The sequence below is a fragment of the Coturnix japonica genome, chromosome 1 (assembly GCF_001577835.2).
Source record: "Coturnix japonica isolate 7356 chromosome 1, Coturnix japonica 2.1, whole genome shotgun sequence".
Classification (NCBI taxonomy): domain Eukaryota; kingdom Metazoa; phylum Chordata; class Aves; order Galliformes; family Phasianidae; genus Coturnix; species Coturnix japonica.
The window spans coordinates 174,063,454-174,085,056 of record NC_029516.1 but is presented as its reverse complement, the minus strand read 5'-3'; the positions used below and the strand labels follow the sequence as shown (position 1 = coordinate 174,085,056).

Sequence of the window (21,603 nt, the reverse complement as noted above, 5' to 3'; positions counted from 1 at the left end):
GAGGAGAGGAGAGGAGAGGAGAGGAGAGGAGAGGAGAGGAGAGGAGAGGAGAGGAGTCCAAGGGCAGTGGATGACTTTCTCCCTTCCCTGGGCAGTAGGGCCAGCAGCCCTCCTGCCACCACAACCTCCTTCCATTGCCAGCCCAGAGTCACAGCAGCATGCAGTGGCACAGCAGGGCCCCAGGTTAAGCCTGAGCACGGTGCTCACTGCGACAGAAGAGCTCAGAGCAGGGCCTGGGCACGGGTCAGCCCCCTGCACGTCACTGTTATCTGCAGGAATTGCCATCGGGTTGCTAAAATGGGCTCATAGGGATTAGTCACAAAAGCAGCACATCAGTCCAACAAATCTGCTTAAGCAAAGCAGTGAGTGAAGGAGAAGCACTAATTGTGCTGCTGAGTGAAGGCTCTGCTTAATCTCCCAAGGACAGAGCACTCCGGGCATTGCCATGGGGAAGTGGCAGCTGTCCCAGCAGTGCTCTGAGCATGGCTGGATGGGAGCCTTGCTTCCCACTTCTCTGGGCGCTCCCCATCCCCTGTGCCCAACATGCAGCTGTCCCTCTGCTGCCCCACAGCTGGTGACCTCTGGAGATCTCCAAGCAGGAAGACTCCAGCTTCTCTCTGTGCAAATCGACTGATGGAAGTGCTAAGGTGTCCTATAGCATCCTTCCACCTTCCAAAACTCATGCTGAGCTGCAGGCGAGCACTCGGTGCAGCACGCCCGTGGGATGCAGCAATGGTTTGCATAGCAGTACAAGCAGTGTCTGCTGGGACAAAACATATCAGGAACTACAACGGCTGGGGGTGAGCAGCACAGCAGCAGGAAGCCAGCACACCTCCTTGTCCACACACTCCCATGTCCCCCTGTGGTCGTGGATCCACAGCTCTGCCTGTCCCATGGCTCACACCGAGAGGGAGAAGCGCCGTAATCGGGAGCTCTGCATGCAGAACATAACCCTGCATACAGCTGCAGATAGAAGCCAAGCCGTGTGTTGGAAGGAATCTGAATACCTGAGCCTTCTGACAGCGGCAGAAGATAATTTCCTTTGCATTTGTATTCAGGGCTCATCCGTGGCATTCTGTGCGCTGCCTGCATTCAGACTGGCCGCCCTCCTGGCAGACACACATTAAGAAGGAACAATAAATCGCGATACGGTTCTTCTGTACCTGGGAACAAATGGAAATAACTTTGGAACGAAGCTTTGTTTATCGACTTGGAATTGGATGATCGAGTCGTTGGCACAAACAGCGGCAGTGCTGCTTTTGTAAGAGCTTCCAGAAACTTCCAGGGAGATTAACCCCTCCCTCTGACCATCTCCAGGCTGTTCCTCATTTCCTCAGCTCCCCAATAACGTCTCTCTGCGCTCTGACGTTAACATTCCTCATACATCAGATCACAATCTGGGAGCTGCAGCACGGTGCTCTGCGGGCTCCGTCCTCTGCTGGAGGGCACTGCAGCTTTACCTGAAGCCCATCATAGAATCATGGGATCCTTAGAGCTGGGAGGGACATTTAAAGGCCATCTAGTCCAGCTCCCCTGCAATGCACAGGGACACCACGGCTACATCAGGTTGTCCAGAGTCTGATCCCTTGAGAGTCTCCAGGGATGGGAGATTCCCATCAATGGGAATCTGGTTGAATTTTGCCCTTGGAGCACAAGAGCTCACTCAGCAGGGCAATGGAGCACAAGAGCCATGGTGAGAGCTGAGTGCATAACGCCAGGGGTGGGAGCAGAGCCTGGACTAAACTGAAGGCCCTGCTCAGGAGCTTCATCTTCACTAGGACAGGCTGGTGTTGGCACAGCTGCACAGGGAGGTGGCAAAGTCTCCATCCCCAGAGGTGTTCAGCAGCAGCAAAGATGTGGCACCAAAGGACATGGTCAGCAGGCACAGTGGGATCAGCTGGGGCTGGACTTGGGGGTCCTAGTGATCTTTCCCATCTTTAACAATTCTCTGATTCGATGGTGGCTTTCCTTCAAGGCCAGGGACACTGCAAGCCAGGAAATGGCTTGTAAGCCATGCCAAGTAGTCACCACACCAACTGATCACCACACCAATGGATCACCATGCCCAGTGGTCGCCATGCAAAGCGGCCCCTGTGCTGCCTTCCCCAGGGCACAGCTCAACATCACATCCCAGCACGTGGGCTGCAGGGAGCTCCCCGCCTGTGTCCTTGAACGAGCACAAAACCTGCAGCCACAGCTGGGCTGAGCTCTGTGTAAATAATCCACAAAGCTGTTCTGCTGATCGTCTGTTGCCGCTGCCCTACTTAACTGCATCCTTGTGCCGAGGCTGCAGATCACAGGGAGGATGCATTGTGCCTCTTCCTGCAGGACCGAGTACAGCGCGGACCGAATACTGCTGCAAATCTACCTTTAGATCTCACACAATAACATCTCAGGAAAGGAGTCTGAGTCCATCTGAGGCCCACGTACCACGCTTAAAGCAAATACAAAATTGCCTGGAATAGGGCTGTAAATAGTAAACAGAATGGCAGACCTCTGCTCGGATGCTGTATGAGAGCTGCAGGCCCTCGGAGATGGGACTGAGCTGACTGGTTCCGAGCCTTTGGCTTTATTTGAGGTTTGGAATCATTGGACAAGGCTAAAGCTAAGATCCTACACATACCATTGGTTGCAATCAGTGCTCCAGCACGGGAGGAGGATGTGGATTCTGAAGGAGAGGGTCCACAGGCAGCAGCACAGAAGGATCTCCAGTGGCTCTGGGAGTTCCCACTGCTCCCTCCTTTCTCAGGTGACATCTGACAGGGTGTGAGAGAACAGCTCAGGTTGTGCCAGGAGAGGCTTAGAGTGAATATCAGAACTTCTAAATGGAGAGGTTAGGCACTGGAATGGGCCGCCCAGGGCCACGATGGGGTCACTATCCCCAGAGATGCTTAAGAAATGTGTAGACGTGGCACTGAGGGACAGGGGTCAGTGATGGGGCTCAGTGGGTCAGGTGGGACTCGGTGATCTTGAAGGTTTTTCTAACCTAAATGAGTCTGTTTCAGTGATCCCAGGGGTGTGTGCCATGCCAGCTGCTGTAAGCAGACCTCTGCCACCTGATCAAACAGCCCTGACTCTAAGAAGCACCACCAACTGCTTTGACACCCCAGGGCCATTTCCCTGCTCTGGGCCTAAGGTCAGCACAGGAGTGCAGGACAGGGCCTTGTAATAGATAAGACATTGTGCCACAGGGCAGACACCAAACACAGGGGACAGCTGCCCAGACACTGTGTCCCTCTGTTGTGGGGGAACAGCAGCTCAAGGGGCTCCATTAAGAACAACATTACAATACACAAGGTGGGTGCCAGCAGCAGCTCAGCCACCCTGGGCCCCTTCTCAGGGCTCAGACGCAGCAGTGGGTGGGAGGAGGATTCAGAGTGCAGCACTGGGGTGACACAGTACAGGCATTTGCAGCTCCCCCCCAGTCCTCACTGGTGCACACTGAGCTTTCACACCTGCAAACACTCTGCCCAAGTGTTTTCTAGGTGGCAATGAATCGCTGAACCATACAACATCCTGAGTTGGAAAGGAACCACAAAGACCATCGAGTCCAACCCATGGCTCCACATACAACCACTCCATATACATACCCTGCATCTGAGGACATCCTTGCTCTGGTGTCAAGTCCTCTGAGCCTTCCTGAGGATGCTGTGGAACACAGACCAGGCCTGGTTCCCTGGGGAGGGCAGGCAGGGCAGGGTCTGGGCAGTGCTTGTGCCTCTGGCCCACAGAAATCATACAATCATAGAATTACCCAGGTTGGAAAAGACCTTGAAGATCATCAAGTCCAACCACAGCCTAACCATAGTACCCTAACTCTAAAAACCCTACACTAAATCATATCACTAAGTACCACATCCAAACGGCTCTTAAACACATCCAGTGATTCAGCCACCTCCCTGTGGAGCCTATTCCAGAACTTAACTACCCTTTCTGTAAAGATGTTCTTCCTAATATCCAACCTAAACTTGCCCTGGCGCAACTTGAGGCCATTTCCCCTCGTCCTGTCACTTGTCACTAGTGAGAAGAGACCTGCCCCACTCTCACTGTAAGAACCTTTCAGGTACTGGAATAGGGCGATAAGGTCTCCCCTCAGCCTCCTTTTCCCCAGACTAAACAGCCCCAGCTTCCTCAGCCTCTCCTCATAGGGCTGATTCTCCAAGTTTTTCATGAGCCTTGTTGTCCTTCTCTGGACCTGCTCCAGTAACTCCATGTCTTTCCTGTGCTCAGCTCCCCAAAACTGAACACAGTACTCGAGGTGAGGCCTCACCAATGCTGAGTACAGGGGCAAACCCCAGCACTGGGGTCCAGAACATGCAAACACTGCTTCCCAAATGCTCACTGTGAGGGTTAACAACAGCTGGAAGACCCAACGAGATGTTAACAGAGGGAGATAACAGGCAAAATATTTAATGGACCACTGCCTTAAAGCACTTAAAGCCTGAACTTTGTGCTCGGTCGAGCACAATTTGCTGTTAGTACAATCCACGCTGGTTGTCCTTGAATGGCTCCCCGTGCCTGCTCTGTTTGGGGACAGGGAGCACAGGAGGACATACAGTGCACTCCTTCCTTCCAGGGCTGGAGCTGAGGCTGCTCCACAACCTTCTGCCTCCTCCTCCCTCCCCAGCAAAGGGCTGGAGCTGTGTCAGCCACTGTCCAGCTATTGGGAACCCTCCAGTGACCACAGAGGAATCACAGCATCGCAGAATGGACCGGGTTGGAAGGGATCACGAAGCTCTAAGCCGCAATAGCAGGCAGGGCCACCAACCTGATACCAGCCCAGGCTGCCCAGGGCCCCATCCAAGCTGGCCTTGAACAGCTCCAGGGATGGACGGGGCACCCACAGCCTCTCTGGGCAGCTGTTCCAGCTCCTCACCACTCTATAAACAACTTCCCCCTGACATCCAACCTCAATCTGCCCTTCAATTCCAATCCATTCCCCTTGTCCTGCTGTTATCTGCCCTCTCAATGAGTTGATTCCCCTCCTCGAGCCCCGAAATCCCACCTAAAACCTGACCTGACACCTTGAAAATGAGATATAGGATATATATGCCTCTATGGATACAGGGGCATCACGGCGCTCTAACGTTACGGCCCGGCTCTCACTGCGACATCACTGAGACCCAGCGCCCCAACAGCCCCCGGCCGCCATAACCAACATGGCCGCCATGACCCCAACATGGCCGCCATGACACCCACCCGCACAGCCCGGCCCCCTCACGCATGCGCACACCCCCAAGCGTAGGCCACGCCCTCCTCCTCATTACGTAACTTCCGGTGCTCGCCCCGCCCCTTCCGGTTCCTCCCCGGATAAGCTTTGCCGCTCCGGACACGCGCTCCTTTTCCGCCGCGCGGTCCAAGATGGCGGACACGCAGGTGGGGCTGTGCGGGGTTAGGCCGAGGGGCTGCGAGCCGACCACGGGGGGAGGGGGGGGCAGCGGGGTGGGCGTGATCCGTATGGATGGGGCACCGGGCGATGGGGGGCGGGGGGAGGAACGAGGGGTGGGGACCCAGGGCATGGAGGCCTATGGGATGGGGGGGCCTATGGGGTGGGGGGTTGAGGGGATGGGGGCCTATGGGGCCTGTGGGTTGGGGAGGCCTACGGGGTGGGGGGCCTATGGTGATGGGGGCCTACGGTGATGGGGAGGCCTGTGACTTGGGGGCCTATGGGATGGGGGGCCTGTGGGCGGGGGGTCTGTGGGATGGGGGGGTCTATGGGGTGGGGGGCCCTATGGGATTGGGGTCTATGGGGTGGAGGGCTATGGGATTGAGGGTCTATGGCTTGGAGGCCTATGGTGATGGGGGCCCTATGGGGTGGGGGGTCTGTGGGATGGGGGCCTATGGTGATGGGGGTCTGTGGGATTGGGGGCTTATGGGATGCGGGGCCTGTGGGTTGGGGAGGCCTATGGGATGGGGGTCTATGACTTGGGGGGCCCTATGGGATGGGGGCCTGTGGGTTGGGGAGGCCTATGGGATGGTGGCCTATGGGATGGTGGCCTATGGGATGGTGACCCATGGGATGGTGACCTATGGGGAGGTGGCCTATGGGATGGGGGTTCTATGGGGTGGGGGGCCTATGGGCGGGGGGCCTGTGGGTTGGGGAGGCCTACGGGGTGGGGGGCCTATGGTGATGGGGGCCTACGGTGATGGGGAGGCCTGTGACTTGGGGGCCTATGGGATGGGGGGTCTATGGGATGGAGGCCTATGGTGATGGGGGGCCTGTGGGTTGGGGAGGCCTATGGGATGGGGGTCTATGATTTGGGGGCCCCTACGGGATTGGGGCCTATGAGGTGGGAGGCCTGTGGGCAGGGGGCCTGTGGATTGGGGAAGCCTATGGGTTGGGGGGTCTTATGGGGTGGAGGCCTATGGGATGTGGGGGCCTGTGGGGTGGGGGGTCTATGGGATGGGGGCCTATGGGGCCTGTGGGTTGGGGAGGCCTACGGGATCAGGGGCCCTACAGGATGGGGGGCCTATGGGATTGGGGGCCTGTGGGTTGGGGAGGCCCATGGGATGGGGGCCTATGGCTTGGGGGCCCTACGGGATGGGGGGGTCTGGGCCCAAGGCGGAGCCAGGGCTGTGTGTGACGGCGTTTCTCTGTCCCTCAGACCGAACGTGCGTACCAGAAGCAGCCCACAATCTTCCAGAACAAAAAGAAGGCGCTGGTGGGTGAGGGCGGCAAGGAGAAGTTGCCCCGCTACTATAAGAACATCGGGCTCGGCTTCAAGACACCCAAGGAGGTACGGCCCGGCTCTGCTGCTGTGGGCCCTGAGCCTAAAGGAGGTTCCATAGGCACATTGATTAGGTTGGAAAGGAACTCGAAGGCCATTCAGCACCAGCCCCCCAGCAGGGACGTCTCCCATTGCTCAGGGCCTGTTGCTGGTGCCTGTGTACAAAGTCCTGCTCCCCTTAACTAATGGAAGGCCATAGTGAGGCCATAGGAAGGTCTTTACAGAGCATTCCCTTCTCCAGGCTGAACACCCTCAGCTGGCTCTATAGAGAGCTGTTGTATCCTGTGTGCATCCCTGTGCTGCCTTCTGGACCCACAGCCCCATGTCCCTACTGTGCTGGGGACCCCAGGCCTGGACACAGTGTTCCGTATGGGGCAGTCCCGTCTCTGCCCACTGCCCTCTCTGTTGGTGCTGCCCTGGGGGACTGTTGGCCTTGTGGGCTGTGAGTGCACCCTGCTGCCTTGTGTCTGTGTCCTCCATCAGAAGCCCATAGTCCCTTTCCACAGAGCTGCTTTCAGTGACTGATCCCCTCAGTCTGTACTCGTAGTCTGGGATTTCTCCAGCTGAAGTGTAACACTTTGCATTTGGCTTTGTTGAACCTTATTAGCTTCATGTGGGCCCTTGTCCAGGTCCCTTTGGATCTCTTCCTGTTGTTGTATCAGCTGCAGCACTCACAGCTCCTCAGCACCATCACTGGGTCTCTGTGCTGCCAGGGCTGCCTGCCCCGACACTGACTGTGGCTCTGGGCAGCCTGGGCTGGTGGTTGGCGACCCTGCACACAGCAGAGAGGGTTGAAATGAGATGATCATTGTGGTCCTTTTCACCCCAGGCCATTCTATGATTCTCCATCTGTCGCTTCTCTTTTAGGCTATTGAGGGCACCTACATTGACAAGAAGTGCCCCTTCACTGGTAATGTCTCCATCCGTGGCCGAATCCTGTCAGGTGAGTTGTGCAGCACCTTCAAGCAGCAGCACCGCAACCACACGGTGCCACCAGAGTGGGTTAATCACACAGAGCCCTTCAGGGTTGATCTGGAGCTGCTGGGAAGCACAGCTGTGGTCCTTGAGCTGCACATGATGCCATTCTCACGATGGTCTTCCAAGCCTCGTGGTGAAGGGGCTGTGACGACAACGCCACACGGCTTTGCTGATGCGTGGCACAAGGACCTGCTGGTGACATCTCTGCAGTGTGGGTGCTGGTTCAGTGCAGGCAGTGTCAGCTCTAAGAAGTCAATGGAATTGAAGGGCACTGCCTTCACCTGTGAAATAGCACACACTGCTGATACCTGCTCTAAAAGCCTCCATTCTGCAGTAGTTAGAAACAGCTCCCCAGCACGTTTTGCTGGCGGTCTCTGAATGCTTCACGACCATCATCACCTCCCCTCTGCTCGTCCCCAGGTGTGGTCACCAAGATGAAGATGCAGCGCACCATCGTGATCCGCAGGGACTACCTGCACTACATCCGCAAGTACAACCGCTTCGAGAAGCGCCATAAGAACATGTCTGTGCATCTCTCCCCCTGCTTCAGGTGTGTGCCAGCAGGACGGAGCTCTGATCCTCACGGTGCAGAGCTGCAGAAGTGCTGCATGTGCCTGTGTATCTGACAGGTGTATCTAATCTGTGGTGCTCAGCCCAGGTACCCCTGATGTGAGGGAGCAGGTCAGGGTGGAAGGTTCAGTTTTATGACTGGAACTTGTTTGCTGGTGGTGATGTCTGAACTCACGATGGTCTTCAGAGTCCCCGCTGGTGAAGGGGCTGCTGACAACGCCAGTGGCAACTGCTGAACCATCAGACACGTTCCAGTCAGTGCCTGCTGCATCTGTGGACCCACGCAGTGTTACCATCCTATAGTGCTTGAGGAAGGTTAAAAAAGAAAAGGAAGCTTGGACTGATGTTTCCAAAGGAAACGTTGAAGGCAGAGGGGGTGCATTCAGATGCTGCCATTTTATCTGCTGCACATTCTGAAGCACACGCCTGGAATAGCACAAATGACAGCCCAGCCGTGCTGGCTTAAGGAGAGTTTTGGGTCTGTAAGTGGTGAAGGGAAACTCGTGATGCTGAGGGGTTTCCCTCCAGGTGCTCAGTGCTCATCCTGCTGCTCAGTGAAGCTCCCATCTCGTGTCTGGATGGGAGTGACGGGCTGTGGTGGCAGCTGAGGGGATGACCAGCTTCTATTTCAGCACAGTCATCTCTGCAGCACTTCAGATTGCAGCTCCTTGTTCTGCAGCTCTGGTTATGCAAGGTCACTTGTAGCGTGGTTACACAGCAGCGTTTTCAGCGTGTTGTGCTGCCCACGTCTGTGCTGCAGAGCAAGGAACTGCAGATTCCCACTGTCTGCTCTGCCTTTCTTTGCAGGGATGTGCAGATCGGAGACATTGTCACTGTGGGGGAATGTCGACCCCTCAGCAAGACGGTCCGGTTCAACGTCCTCAAAGTCACAAAGGCTGCCGGCACCAAGAAGCAGTTCCAGAAGTTTTAAAACCAGCACATGGAGCGTAATTGAGGACAAATAAACCTTTTTTAAAGTCTTCCTTATGTGTGTGATGGGAAATAAACCGCACAGAAACGCAGCAGCGCAACCAGACACGTTAAACGGTGGGAAGGGGTGAGTGAGGAAGTGGCGGCTTTGCTGGTAGTTCAGGTTTCCTGCTCAGAAGTGGAGGTTTGTTGTGGGTGAGGGGCAGGCGGTGAGTGTTGGCACTGTCAATACATGGGGATCAATGCTGTCCCATGGGTCTGTCTTGGCACCGGTGCTCTTCAGCATCATCAGAGACGATGGGTGATGGGCTCGAGTGCACCCTCAGCAAGTTTGCTGATGGCACCAGGCTGTGAGGGATGTGGTTGGTGTGTTGGAAGGAAGGGATGCCATCCACAGAGATCTTGGTCAATACTAAAGGTGGGCTCGTAGGAACGTAATGTTCTTCCTAAGAGCAGCCCTGCAGAGAAGGACCTGGGGGGGTCCTGGTGGCTGAAAAGCTGACCTTGAGCCAGCAGTGTGCTCTTAGAGCTCAGAGCAAATGGGATCCTGGGCTCCATCAGCAGAGGGGTGGCCAGCAGGGACAGGGAGGGGATTGTCCCTCTCTGCTCTGCCCTTGTGAGTCCCCACCTGCAGTGCTGTGTCCAGGTCTGGGGCTCTCAATACAGGAAAGACATGGAGCTGTTGGAGAGGGTCCATAGGAGGCCACAAAGATGCTCAGGGGGCTGCAGCACCTCCCATACAAAGATAGGCTGAGGGAGCTGGGCTTGTTCAGCATGGAGAAGAGAAGGCTGCGGGGTGACCTCATTGCAGATCTAAAAGGAATTTAGATCAGCCTCAAATGTCTCCTGCAGTGGCACATGGGATGAGGTTCTATGGTTGTACAGTGATGATCCACACTACAGGATGGGGGTCCCAGCTTCTCCGCTGCCCCTGCACTGCACTGGAAGCACAACCATAGTGTGTATGTGATGTGTGGTGCTGCATGGAGTTGCTATGGCATTGGGGATGTTACACCTTCTGGGGCTGCTTGGGGATGCTCTGCCCACTCAGGGAGGCTGTGGCCACTTATGAGGAGGCCGTGCTGCTCTGGGATGCCATCGGATCATAGAATCACCCAGGTTGGAAAAGAGCTCCGAGATCATCCAGTGCAACCATCCTCCTACGGCCAATATTTTCCCACTAAACCGCATCCCTTTGTACCACATCTACACATTTCTTGAACACCTGCAGGGATGGTGATTCTCCCACCTCCCTGGGCTGCCCTTTCCAGCACCTGAGCGCAATTTGAGTCCATTCAGTCTCATTCTTTTGCTGTCACCCCTCAACGCAGCCTCCTTTCATGCAGTTGTATGGAGCCACAAGGTCTCCCCTGAGCCTCCTCCAGACTGAACCATCCCAATGACACCCACAGCTCCTGCCCAGCACACCCTGCTCCCCCAAACCAATGACCCCCCCCAGGACCCCAATTGCCTCGGGCTGTGCTGTGAGCAGGAGCTCCGTGCCATGCATCTCCTATAGGGCACACGGTGGAGATGCTGCCTTGCACTGTCACCCAGCACTGCTGCTGAACTGCACAGCTGGTTCCTATCCCTGCCCACAGCTCAGCCAGCAGGAAGCTCAGGTTTCTGTTCGCCATAGATGGCCATTGGCAGCACAGAAACGGAGCTGCCAGTTGTGTGGGGCCAAAAATATGACAGTGAGTCTTGAGGTGGAGCTCGGCCAGCAAGCAGCAAGTGTGCACCGTCCCCAGCACAGCAGTGTGGGTCTGTGGGGAAGGCACAGAGCTCAGGTGTACCCCAATCCCACGGCTGTGGGCTGGCTGACCCCCTGCTGGTGGGGACATGGGGATGGAGGCTCTGCATCCATGGGCAGTGCTTGCAGAGCAGGAGCTGCTCCTCCCTTACAAACCCTGTGTTGCCTTTGTTGGCACCATCAGCTTGGTGCCATGCAGCCCTACACACCCCACAGCTCCCAGTGGGCCCCCCCATGCACCACCCAGCCCCGCACTCCCACCCTGCCCCACAGCCACAGCTCCCAGTGGCTGTGCTCGGGGTCTCCTCCCTCCCAACATCCCTCCCCATCCCTAACGCAGCCCCAGGCCTGAGGAAATGTCCCTGAGGCCATTGGGACAGGACACTGTGGCATGGAGATGCAGTGGCACAGGGCATGTGTGAGCATCACATCATGATCCCATTGCACAGGACATGCAGAGGCTCTGCTGTACAAACCCAATATCCCCACGGGGTACAGAGCTCAGCTGTGGGGCTGCAGTGAGGTGAGATCTGGGCACGGTGCTGGGAGCCTGGCCCCACACGGGCAGGAAATGAGTCAGGGCTGGGCAGGAAGGAAGGCAAGAGGAGACCTGGGTTGCACCATTCCCTGTGTCCCAATGGCCTCCCAATGAGTCCTTCCACAGGTCCCTGCTGGTCCCTGTACCTTCCCCTCCAGCTCACAGTGCTCTGCATGCAGCTCGGCTGGGCTCTGGGGCTTTGTCCTCCCCAGACCCTGGTGCATCATCCCACTCCACTCCCAGTCCCTGACTGATGGATGCATTGTGCCACATGGGACAGTTGTGCTGTGTCCTCTGTGATCCATCAGAGCTCCTCCTGCCTGGAGGCCCCACGCAGGCAGCTCAGTGCCAGCAGCCTTTGCATGTTCATGTGCCTGCAGGCACCAGGTTCACTCAGGCATCCCAACAGACACAGGGATCTGTGCCCAGGCCCCCCATCCCTTCACCTGCCCACCCCAGCACCCCCAGCATGGCTCCCCTGCATGGAAAGTGGAGCACAACAGGAGCTGCCGGGGCTGTTCCATCTCCACAGGGTTTGGGTGTCAGTCTGTGCATCTCTGCTGGTGGAAGTGGTTTCCAGGACAGAAAAATGACAAATGCTGCTTGGGTCTAATTTTGGATCCCCACCACCCCCAGGAGCCGCAGTGCTGTGTGGGGGGAACAGAGCTGCTCGGAGGCTCCTGCAGCTCTGCAGGGTGGGGGGAGCCCTGGGCTGTCTCTGCTCTCAGCACCCAGACCCTCAACCCCAGCCCTGGGCACCGCGTACAGAACATTCCTGGCTCTGTTCCCCATCTCTGCTCAAACATCACCCCAGAACCTGCGTATCCCAATGCCACAGAGAACCCAACAGTGTTGGCACTGCTTTGCTGTCAGGGTGCCCCACTCCAGGTTTTCATAATGCCATGGCCAAGCTGCCGTAATGTCCTAAAGTCAGACAAATGCTCCCTGAAAGCCAAACCTGTGTTGCCATTGACTTGACCAAAGCAGAGGACCTTCACTTCCCAACAAATGCACGCAGTGCTACCAGCACTGTGCCAGCAGCCTGGTGTCCTGTGAGCTGCCAATGACCCCACAGCAACGACATTACCCTCAGGTGTGTACAGAAAAATCTGATATTCCCAAGTGGAAAATGCTGCCCTTAATTTACATGTTAAGAGAGACACCCACATGAACAAGAGGAAGTGCTGACATGCTCCCAGCCTGTGTTGTTCGGGGATTTTCAGAGGCAGCTTCAGCACAGCTCCAAGCAGCCCCTTCACAAAGAGCAGGGAAGGGCCCAGCCAGCCCATGTAAACCCCCATCCCATCCCATCCCTTCCCATTCTATTCCCATCCCTATACTCATCTCATTCTCATCCTCATTTCCATTCTTATACAGATTCTCATTCCCATCCCAATCCTTATGCCTACCCATATCCCTATCCTTGTCCCCATCCCTGTCCTTGTCCCTATCTCTACTCCTATCTCCATCCCCATACCTACCCCCATCCTCATCTCCCTCACATCTCCATCCCCATCCTGATCTTCCTTCCATCCCCATTATCCCTATCCCTATCATCTCTATCCCTATCCCTATCCCACCCCTATCCCCATCCCCATCATTCGCTTCCGTATTTCCATCCCCATCCCTATCCCTATTCATATCCATGTCCCGTTCCCATCCTCATCTCCATACCATCCCCATTTCAGCCCCCACAGCCACCCTGCATTCACACTTCCCACAACAACACCGCAGAGTAGGGCAGCACGGGTGATTTTCCCATTAATCTGCTGATTCAGAGTAAGAGCTTTAGAGAACAAACCCAGCAGGCAGGAAAAGCACCAGAATGGATGCCAAAACCCAAATGGATGAGAGCTGGAATTTACAAACGAAGGTTTAAAACACTGCATGGATAATTAACACCAGCACTGCTCTGTAGGAAGTAGCCATGGTGAACTTGGGTTGGTGGCTGTGAGCACGGGCAATGGCCACACCACATCCTCAGTGGCTGCCCTCTGTGTGCATCCAGCCTACAGCCAGCTGGTGGAGTTGCTGATGGAGGATGATGTGGACAGATGGGTGCACAGTATCATGGACCACTGGACTGTCAGCACCCTGCTCTGCTGAGGGGCAAACATTGACCAAGGAGTGGACAGTGCAGGATGTGCTGGAAAGAACGGAGATCCCTGGATGGGAATCACCACAGCATGCAGGGCTGCAGCCCACAGCACCAGCATCAACAGCAACCGATGGGCCACGGTGCTGGGCAAAGAGCCCAAGAGCTCACTGAGCTGCTCCACCACCTCCTCCAGCACTGGCCATAACAGCACTCCTGGTGCCAAACAACGTCCCCAGCCTCAGCCCCACGGTCCCTCAAGCACAACAGGCTCCAGCAACACCCTCAGATACACCCCATGCAGGGAAGGTCCAGAAGGGTATTAGGGAAAATTATTTCACCCAAAGAGCAGCAATGCTCTGGCACAGCTGCCCAGGGAGTTGGTGGGGGTCACTGCACCTGGGGGTGCTCCAGAACCATGTGGATGTGGCACTGAGGGATGTGGTCAGTGAGCATGGCGGGGATGGGTTGGGGATCTTGGAGATCTTTTCCAACCTCAGTGAACCCAAGGTTCCATGCCCCCCCCCCCACCCCTACCCTCAGCATGATGCAGTGAAGGAGACCCCAGTGATGGGGTTCCTTCCTCTCCAGCCCCATAGAGATGGTAGCAGCAGTGCCCTCGACCAGACCCTTTATTACAGAAGGGCTTATACACAGCACAGACACACCGGCCCCCCCATGCACCACCCGGCCCCGCACTCCCACCCTGCCCCACAGCCACCCCACAGAGCGGGGCATTGCATAGAGAGGAGCGGGTGGGTGATGGGTGACATTGGGGCCACGGGGGCGGCAGGGGGCAGAGCCAGCCCGCCCCACGCCAGGTGGCACCGTCCGGCCCTGCCGTCCCCACGTATCCCCGTGGCTGCCCAGGGCCAGCTCCCGGCAGAACATTCATCCCAAATAAATTAAAAGGGTCCGTGCCCCGCGCGCGGTTAAAAAGCAGCCACCGGGGTCACTCCTCGAGCGGCTCAGAGAGGAACGGGGAGGTGACAGCGTGCGCCTGGGCGATGGCCGCCAGCTCCTTCAGGAACTCACTGAAGATGACGGCGCAGTACACGGCGTTCTTGACACGCAGCGCCTCACTCTGCTTCTCAGCCGAGCCGCGGAACAGCGTGGACCCCGACAGCGCCTGCAGCACCGGCCCATCCCGCACCTGCTGCAGCGCCAGCTGTGCCGCCTGCCGTGCCCGCGTCGGGCTGTTGGTGTGTCGCAGGATCAGCTCGCCCAGCGACGGCTTCCGGCTGCGGGCTGAGGGGCTGCATCAGCTGAGGGGCCACGAACGCAATGCCACAGGCACAGCCCGCGACATGGCACAGGGAAAGGCATGGGGCATGGTATGGAACACAGGGCACAGCCCAGCGCGTGGCATGGGGTGCTGCATGGGACACAGCCTGGGGCACAGACCAGTGCGTGACATGAGGCAGAGCCCAGGCTGCATGCTGGGCCATGTGCAGCCCCCAGTGCAACGCAGTAAAGGGCAGGCAGAGATCAGTTTGCATGCAGTGCCACATGCAGCCCCCTATGCAATGCTGCTGAGATATAGGAGCTGTGTGCTGCAGTGGAGAAGCAGAACCCAGCGGTTTGAGCAGTGCCACATGCAGCCCCCAGTGCAACGCAGCCCCTAGTGCAATGCAGCACAAAGCAGCAAGGAAAAGGCAGACCCAATTCTTGTATGCAGCACCCAGAACTGCACAACACCCCAAGGCAACACAATATGAAGCCCCTGAACTCTGGTGCCACAGCCCCTTCACCATGCCAACCCCCAGCCCTTCAAGCAAAAAGTTCATGAGCTCCCCATTTCAGAGCAGCTCCCAGATCCCATATAGTGCTGTGGGCAGCCCCACACACAGTGCACCCTCAGCACCCCCAGCCCAATGGCAGCAGCTCTGTCCCCATCTCACCCAAAGTCTCTGAGCGACGCAGCGCCGGCACAACACCCGGTGCATCAGCCCAGTCCAGCTTGCCACGCGCAATCAGGTACTTCTTGGCCTTGAAGAGCAGCATGGGGAAGTCCTCCTGGCTGGCAGCAAAGCTTTCAATCTTGTTCTTCACCGAGCCAAGCACCTGTGGGATGGGACACAGAACAAGATGGGGATGGATGGGAGGGGAGAAGCAGCGGGTAGCACCACGGACAGCGACAGCAGCACCACGGACAGCGCCGGCAGCACCAGGGACAGCGCCTGCCCACCAAACCTGCAGCAGAGATTTGACGCTGGGCTGAAACACCATGTTGGTGTTGAGCAGAAAGGAGCGAAGAAGAGGCTGTGGGTAACTTGCTAGCTGAGTAATAATCCCAATAAGCAGCAAATTCACATGCAGGGAGTTGTGCAGCATGTTCTCCAGCTTGCCAAACAGCACCGTTATGAAGGGCCCTGCGGGTGGGTGCAGGCGTCAGGGCGTGACCGTGGGGTGGGACACGGAAGTATTCCCGTCCACGCCCGTTCAGCCCCACCTGTGAAGGGTTGGCTGTGGGGCGGCCCCACAGTGCGTGGTGGGCTGGCCACGGCCTGTGCCAGAGGGTCCAGCACCCGCACACGGCCCAGTGCCTCCTCGCCCTCAGGCAGAGTGGCGAAGCTGGCGTAGGCCTCCTCCTCCTCACGGGACAGCAGTGGCTCAGGCGTGGCAGGCGGTTCAGCCTTGGCTCCGTTCTCCATCTCGGCCTCAATCTCTCGCAGCTCCTGGGTGAAGGTCTCAATGCTGACGCCTGCCCCATTGGGTTCAGCTGGTGCCTTGGCCAGCAGCTCCTCCAGCAGCGAGTCCACCGAGCGCGGGGCCTCCCAGCCTGCAGGCTGCGCCCGGGCCCCATTGTGTGCCAGCCCCTCACCTCGCGGACTCCTGCGCACTTTCTTCACCACCACATCCCCCTCAGGCCGCCCTGGCTCCGTGTGCCCATGCGCCCCATTCACCAGTGCCCCCGAGTCCCGTATGTCAGGGCTGGGCCCCACAGTGTGGGGCTCACTGGGGCTGGGAGCCCTCCCTGCCCCCTCCTCAGGCAACCCTCGCTTCTTAGTCCGCGGGGTCGGGGGCCCCGGGGCGCTGTCAGGCAGAGGGGCCACATCGGAGGTGGCTCCGGGGGCTGCGGGCTCCTCGCCATCATAGGGGGCCGACCAGACGCGGCATGCCCATGCACAGCGGTCAATGCTGCGGCGCGCGTCCCGCAGATACTCCAGGTAGTTCCTGTCCAGCTCTGCCACCTCCTCCCAGCGGGCGGCCCGGTGTGCAGGGCTGCCACTCGGTGTGCCTGGGGAGCGCGGCGCTGTGCTGGCTGCCTCTGGGCCGCCACTCTGCTGCCTCATGAAGAAAGAGAGACGTGATGGTGTGGAAGGCCGCGGCACCAGCACTGCTGAGGATGCGTCCACGCTGGGGCTGCTCTGCCCTATGGAGAGGAGATGTTGCTCAGTAGTGCAGGGCCGGGGGTGACGCACTGTGTGGACCTGCAGTGCTGGTGCCGTACCCTTTGCCCACACCGTGTGCTCCTCATCACGCTCTGGCAGTGGGACATTCTCAGGGCAGCAGCAGCGTGGGATGAGAGAGAGGAACTTGGCAGCTGTCTTGCCATAGATGTCCAGGTCCCGCACCGCCCGCTTCTGGCTCAGCATGACATGGCTGCAGGGCAGCAGGTACCTGGTAGGATGCAGGGCTGTGAGCAAGGATGCAATGGGATGGTGGGGAAGGGGCAGCAGGGAAAAGCACCACGCCATTCTGCTGTGTCATTTCAACCCCTGGGGAGACCCCCTATGAGATACAGCTGTGCCTATCCCACTACCAACATGATGATAACCCAGCCCCATCCCATACTGCCGCTAGACCCTGTGGGTATGTCTCCCATACAAGTCCCTGCATACCACAACCATGTCTGATCCTAGTGCCCACGTGGCAATATCCCGGCCCCATCCCATCCTCCCACTGGATCCCCTGGAGTCGCCACCCTCAGGCCTCAGCCATGCCCATCCAGCTCCCACTTGGTGGTGACACCCCAGCCATCTGCCATGATGCCACCCCTGAGACACAGCTCTGCCCTTCCCAGCAACCATGGTGACACCCCAGCTCTTTCTCATACTGCCCATCAGATCCCACGTGCCCCCCACAGGACACAGCCATTCCCATCCCAACACCCACGTAGCACCATCCCAGCCCCATCCCATCCCACATCACATCTTCTAGAAATGCACCCCATGTCCCTGCATGCCATGGCCACGTCTCACCCCAGTGCCCACGTGGCGATGCCCCATCCCAACACCACACAGCAGGGCAGTACCTAAGCACCAGCTGCAGCATCACATCCTCACAGTTGAGACTGAGCAGCGTCCGGAAGAGGCTCAGGGACACCATGCAGAGCTGGGCACGGAGGAGAGATGAGGCAGCTGCACATCGGGGTCCCCCCACACCCTGCCCCACCACTCACCCGCGAGTTGCTGTTGATGCGGCTGACGAGCGTGTCGAGGATGGTGGCGTTGTCGTGGCGGTGCAGTAGCACGAAGCGCAGGAAGGTCTTCAGCAGCGCCGTCTCACTGACACTGCGCAGGAACAGGTCCAGGTAGGCGGTGCTGGCAATCATCTCCTCGATGGAGGTCTGCATGGGGAGCAGCAGCTGGAAGTGCTCTGTGTGTACCACAGCATGCCCCACAGCACCACTGGTGGGACGCCCCTACCTTGTGCAGCGCTGGCCCCATGACGGGTACCAGGAACCCATTGTGCACGTAATCCACCAACTGCTTCTGCACCAGCGGGTGGGCGACCTGCAGGGTGCAGGGGTCAGGGCTGCACATGCCAGTCTGCATCGCCCCCCGTCACCAAGAGCCCCACCTGGATGACGGCGTTACAGAATTCCAATGAGTTCATGAAGAGCACGAGGGAGGAGACCCCGATCCAGTCCTCGCGGCGCAGGCAGTGCCAGTCATCCCCGCGCACCTCGATCTTGCGGGGCAATGAGGAGTACAGCGCGCTCAGCCCCGTGGCCAGGACCTGTGGGTACCAACACTGAGCGTGGCCCTGGGGCACGTGGTACCCAGCAGCTCCGGCACCGCACCGGCCTTACCGGGCAGAAGTAGGAGTTGTCGGTGATGGACTTGGCGACAGCGTGGTTGCTGGCCGACATGGCCATGATGAGCAGCAGCGCGTCGCGGGCCTGCTGCCCCAGAACACCCTCATGGTGGATGAAAGGGATGAGGAGGGAGAAGATGATGAGGTTGGCAGGGCCCTGGTCGGTGTGGCTGTGAAAGAAGAGCTCCAGGATGGCGGGCTCTTTGGCCACCGAGACGCAGAGCTGGTTGAGCAGCAGCACCAGGCTGTTCTCCAGCGGCGCAGAGGTGGGCTCGGCGCAGAGACTGAGCAGGCGCAACAGCGGCGTGAGCACGGCGCGGTGCCGCAGGAGGGGCTGCCGGGCCTGGCTGATGAGCATCTCGTACAGCTTGAGCTGCTCCACCTTGCGCTCCTCGCCAAAATCACCCTGCAGGTGCCAGCCCAGCAGCCGCTCCAGCAGATTCTCGGCCACCACAAACTCCAGGATGGGCCCCGTGTTGGCCTCACCGCGCGGCCGGTCCTCGGCCAGCAGGTTCAGCAGCTGGTAGGTGTTGTTCCGCACCGCGCTCAGGTCATCGGGGGCCGGCGTGCAGCCGCGGCGCTCCAGGATGCGCAGAACCTGCGGGCAGAGCGCTCAGTCCCACCCTAAGGGTCGCCCCGCGCCCATCGCCCCACAGCGGCTCACCTGCGCCCAGTGGTTCTTGAAGACCATCAGGCAGGTCTCGGGGTCAGCGGTGACAGGGCTCTGCAGGCTGGCGCTGCGGGCAGCGCGCTGCCCAACCCCGCGCGGGGTCAGTTTGCTCAACCAGCTCATCCTCTCCATGGGGACGCGGTGGGGGCACGGCTCAGGGGCAGCGCTGTGGTGCCCCGCAGGCCCGGCCCGATCCGATGTCTGTGCAGTGCCGTGCAGGCACGGGGCAGCGGGCAGCAGGCAGGGCCACACACTCCATGCTGCTGAGCTGTGGGGAGTACGTGCAGCACAGGGAAGAGGCAGGGAACCATCCCAGCACCATCCCAGCACCATCTGACACCACCCCAGCACCCCCCCAGCACTGCTCCTGCCTCAGCGCAGCCCCACACTGCACCCAACCTCCTGTGGGCAGCTCTGGGGGTGGCACTGCCCTGTGGGTGCCTTTGTAGGAAGGGAAGGAGGTGACTGAGCGCCACAGCTCCCACACCATGAGTCACACACCGTGACCCTGAGCACAGCCAACGGGGAGGGCAAGGGTGAAGGAACTGCTGCTGCCGCTCTGGTTTGGGTATGGGCACGGAGCTGCACAGCCCGGCCATCAGGCCTCATGCACACCCACCCCCATGGCACAGCCGAGAGGGACAGAGCCCAGAGGAGCAGCCCCACAGCCTGGAGGCAGCGGGGAGGGGATTTCACCTACCTGGGAGCGAGACCTCACAGGCACAGCTGGAACCCAGCGGCACCACCGTGTCCAAGTGCAGGGCAATGGATGAGAGGGTTCTGAGCAGCACCGAGGGAAGGGGGTCCCAGAGACGCCTCTGCTGGAGGCACCAGGAAGGAGAGGCTGCCAGGAGCCAGGGCAGGACAGGAGCTGGGACGGACAAGGAAGTGTGGACTGGAGGAGGGCTGTGATGAGGGCTGTGACACAGCGCTGCTCCACGCCCAGAGCTGCACTTTGAGCCAGGAGCTGAATGTGGGGCACCGGGGGGCACTGCAAGGGCTGTGCTGGGCACAGGGAGCAGCCATGGCACAGCACCCCACACACAGGTCCCCGTGTGCTCAGCGCCTGCATCCACAGGCCCCACGTGGGACTGAAGGTGTGGGGCCCAATCCCTGTCCCTGGGATGCTCCGTCCCACAGCCACCAACCCCGGGGCTGAGGGAGCCGGCACAGCCCTGTGGGGCACGGGGTGGGGGTCAGCGGCAGGAACAACGGGCAGGGACAGCACCGAGCCCCCCAAGTGCCCACTGTGCCCTAAACACACTCCGTGCCCATCGGGGGCAGGGCAGGACGGCGGCACCGCGGGGCAGCAAAGCGGCCGTTCAGGAAAGGCCGAACCACACGAGGGGAGGGGAGGGCAGCAGCGGCAGCAGCTCCGGGCCGGTATCGCCGCGGGAGCCGCACCGGTTCCGGCCCGGCCCGGCGGGGGTGGCATCTCGCCCGGCGTATTTCGGGCAGCTGCCAGATGTATTTATACCACGCGCCGAGCAGCTCCCGTTGCACCGCAGCTGCGGCTGCTAAAGTTAGAGAGGGAGGAAGCGGCTGCCACGGCGCTACCGGCACCGGGACGGAGATGGGGCTGACGGCACCGATCCCGACCGACCCCACAGCTCAGCCGGGCCCCGTTTGGCACCGCAGGAACCCAACGCGATCCGCACGGAAGCGCTGTGGGTGGGCTCCGAGGAACGGCCGCCGGCCCACGTGGCACCGGGCGGCACCGGGCGCCGGTGTCGGTCCCAGCCATCCCGATCCCGCGGCCACGGGGCACCGAGAGGGGAGGGAACGGCACGGGGAGACCCAGAACCCACGGATGAGGCGGGAGCTGCGGACACGGGGCCGGACGCACCGACAGCGGGTGGAGCCGCCCCGCCCCGCCCGGTACCTGGGGCTGAAGGTCGCGCTCGGTCCGTCAGCGCGGATCCTGCGGGGGGAGGGAAGCGGCGCTGAGCGCGACGTGGGGCCGAACCCCCCCCCGGGACCCCCCGGCTCCGCCCCGCTCCGCCCCCGCGGCCCCGCCGCCCCCCGCGCCCCCGCCAAGGGCACGGCCCGACCCCCCCCCGCCCCCTCCTCCTCCTCCCATCCCTCGGTCCCACCCGCCCGGTTCGTTCCCGTTCTCCCCCCGCCGCCCCCCCCCGCTCCGTTCCCGTTCTCACCGTCCTCCCCCGCCGTGGGCCCCGCGCTCCCGCCGCCATCTTCGTGCCACCGCCCCACGCACCGCGCGCAGCGCCCCGCCCCGCGGCCCCGCCCGGAGCACCGGGAAAAGGCGGGGCCTGAGAACGGGGGGCGGGGAACAGCGGG

General features: G+C 59.7%; 2 protein-coding genes, 1 long non-coding RNA gene and 2 other non-coding genes across 5 annotated transcripts in view; 3 read left to right on the top strand and 2 right to left on the bottom strand.

Moving 5' to 3' along the window:
• The window catches only part of LOC107308609, a 7,132-nt gene extending 3,328 nt beyond the window's left edge, over positions 1-3,804 (bottom strand). Inside the window, exons 1-2 of the long non-coding RNA XR_001552857.2 lie at positions 3,591-3,804; positions 1,008-2,756 (exon numbers count right to left, since the gene is read on the bottom strand). This is a non-coding gene — a long non-coding RNA (uncharacterized LOC107308609). The remainder of the gene's footprint in view (positions 1-1,007; positions 2,757-3,590) is intronic.
• Positions 3,805-5,249: 1,445 nt separating this feature from the next.
• Positions 5,250-9,259, top strand: RPS11 (ribosomal protein S11). Its single transcript, XM_015852606.1, has 5 exons — positions 5,250-5,376; positions 6,606-6,737; positions 7,596-7,671; positions 8,127-8,256; positions 9,084-9,259. The coding sequence occupies exons 1-5, from the start codon at positions 5,362-5,364 to the stop codon at positions 9,205-9,207; spliced, it is 477 nt and encodes a 158-aa protein (XP_015708092.1). The 5' UTR covers positions 5,250-5,361; the 3' UTR covers positions 9,208-9,259.
• LOC116652810 lies at positions 7,798-7,888 on the top strand. The gene has a single exon (XR_004306029.1). It is a non-coding gene; the product is annotated as a small nucleolar RNA SNORD35 (small nucleolar RNA).
• LOC116652809 lies at positions 8,430-8,521 on the top strand. The gene has a single exon (XR_004306028.1). It is a non-coding gene; the product is annotated as a small nucleolar RNA SNORD35 (small nucleolar RNA).
• Positions 9,260-14,206: 4,947 nt separating the features above from the next.
• FAM160A2 (family with sequence similarity 160 member A2) lies at positions 14,207-21,526 on the bottom strand. Its single transcript, XM_015852564.2, has 14 exons — positions 21,459-21,526; positions 21,188-21,226; positions 20,006-20,176; positions 19,300-19,573; positions 18,631-19,233; positions 18,399-18,557; positions 18,245-18,331; positions 17,998-18,165; positions 17,851-17,930; positions 17,047-17,216; positions 16,045-16,968; positions 15,786-15,964; positions 15,494-15,656; positions 14,207-14,840 (listed from the first exon to the last, which is right to left on the bottom strand). The coding sequence occupies exons 4-14, from the start codon at positions 19,435-19,437 to the stop codon at positions 14,545-14,547; spliced, it is 2,967 nt and encodes a 988-aa protein (XP_015708050.1). The 5' UTR covers positions 19,438-19,573; positions 20,006-20,176; positions 21,188-21,226; positions 21,459-21,526; the 3' UTR covers positions 14,207-14,544.
• Between the last annotated feature and the right edge of the window lie 77 nt (positions 21,527-21,603).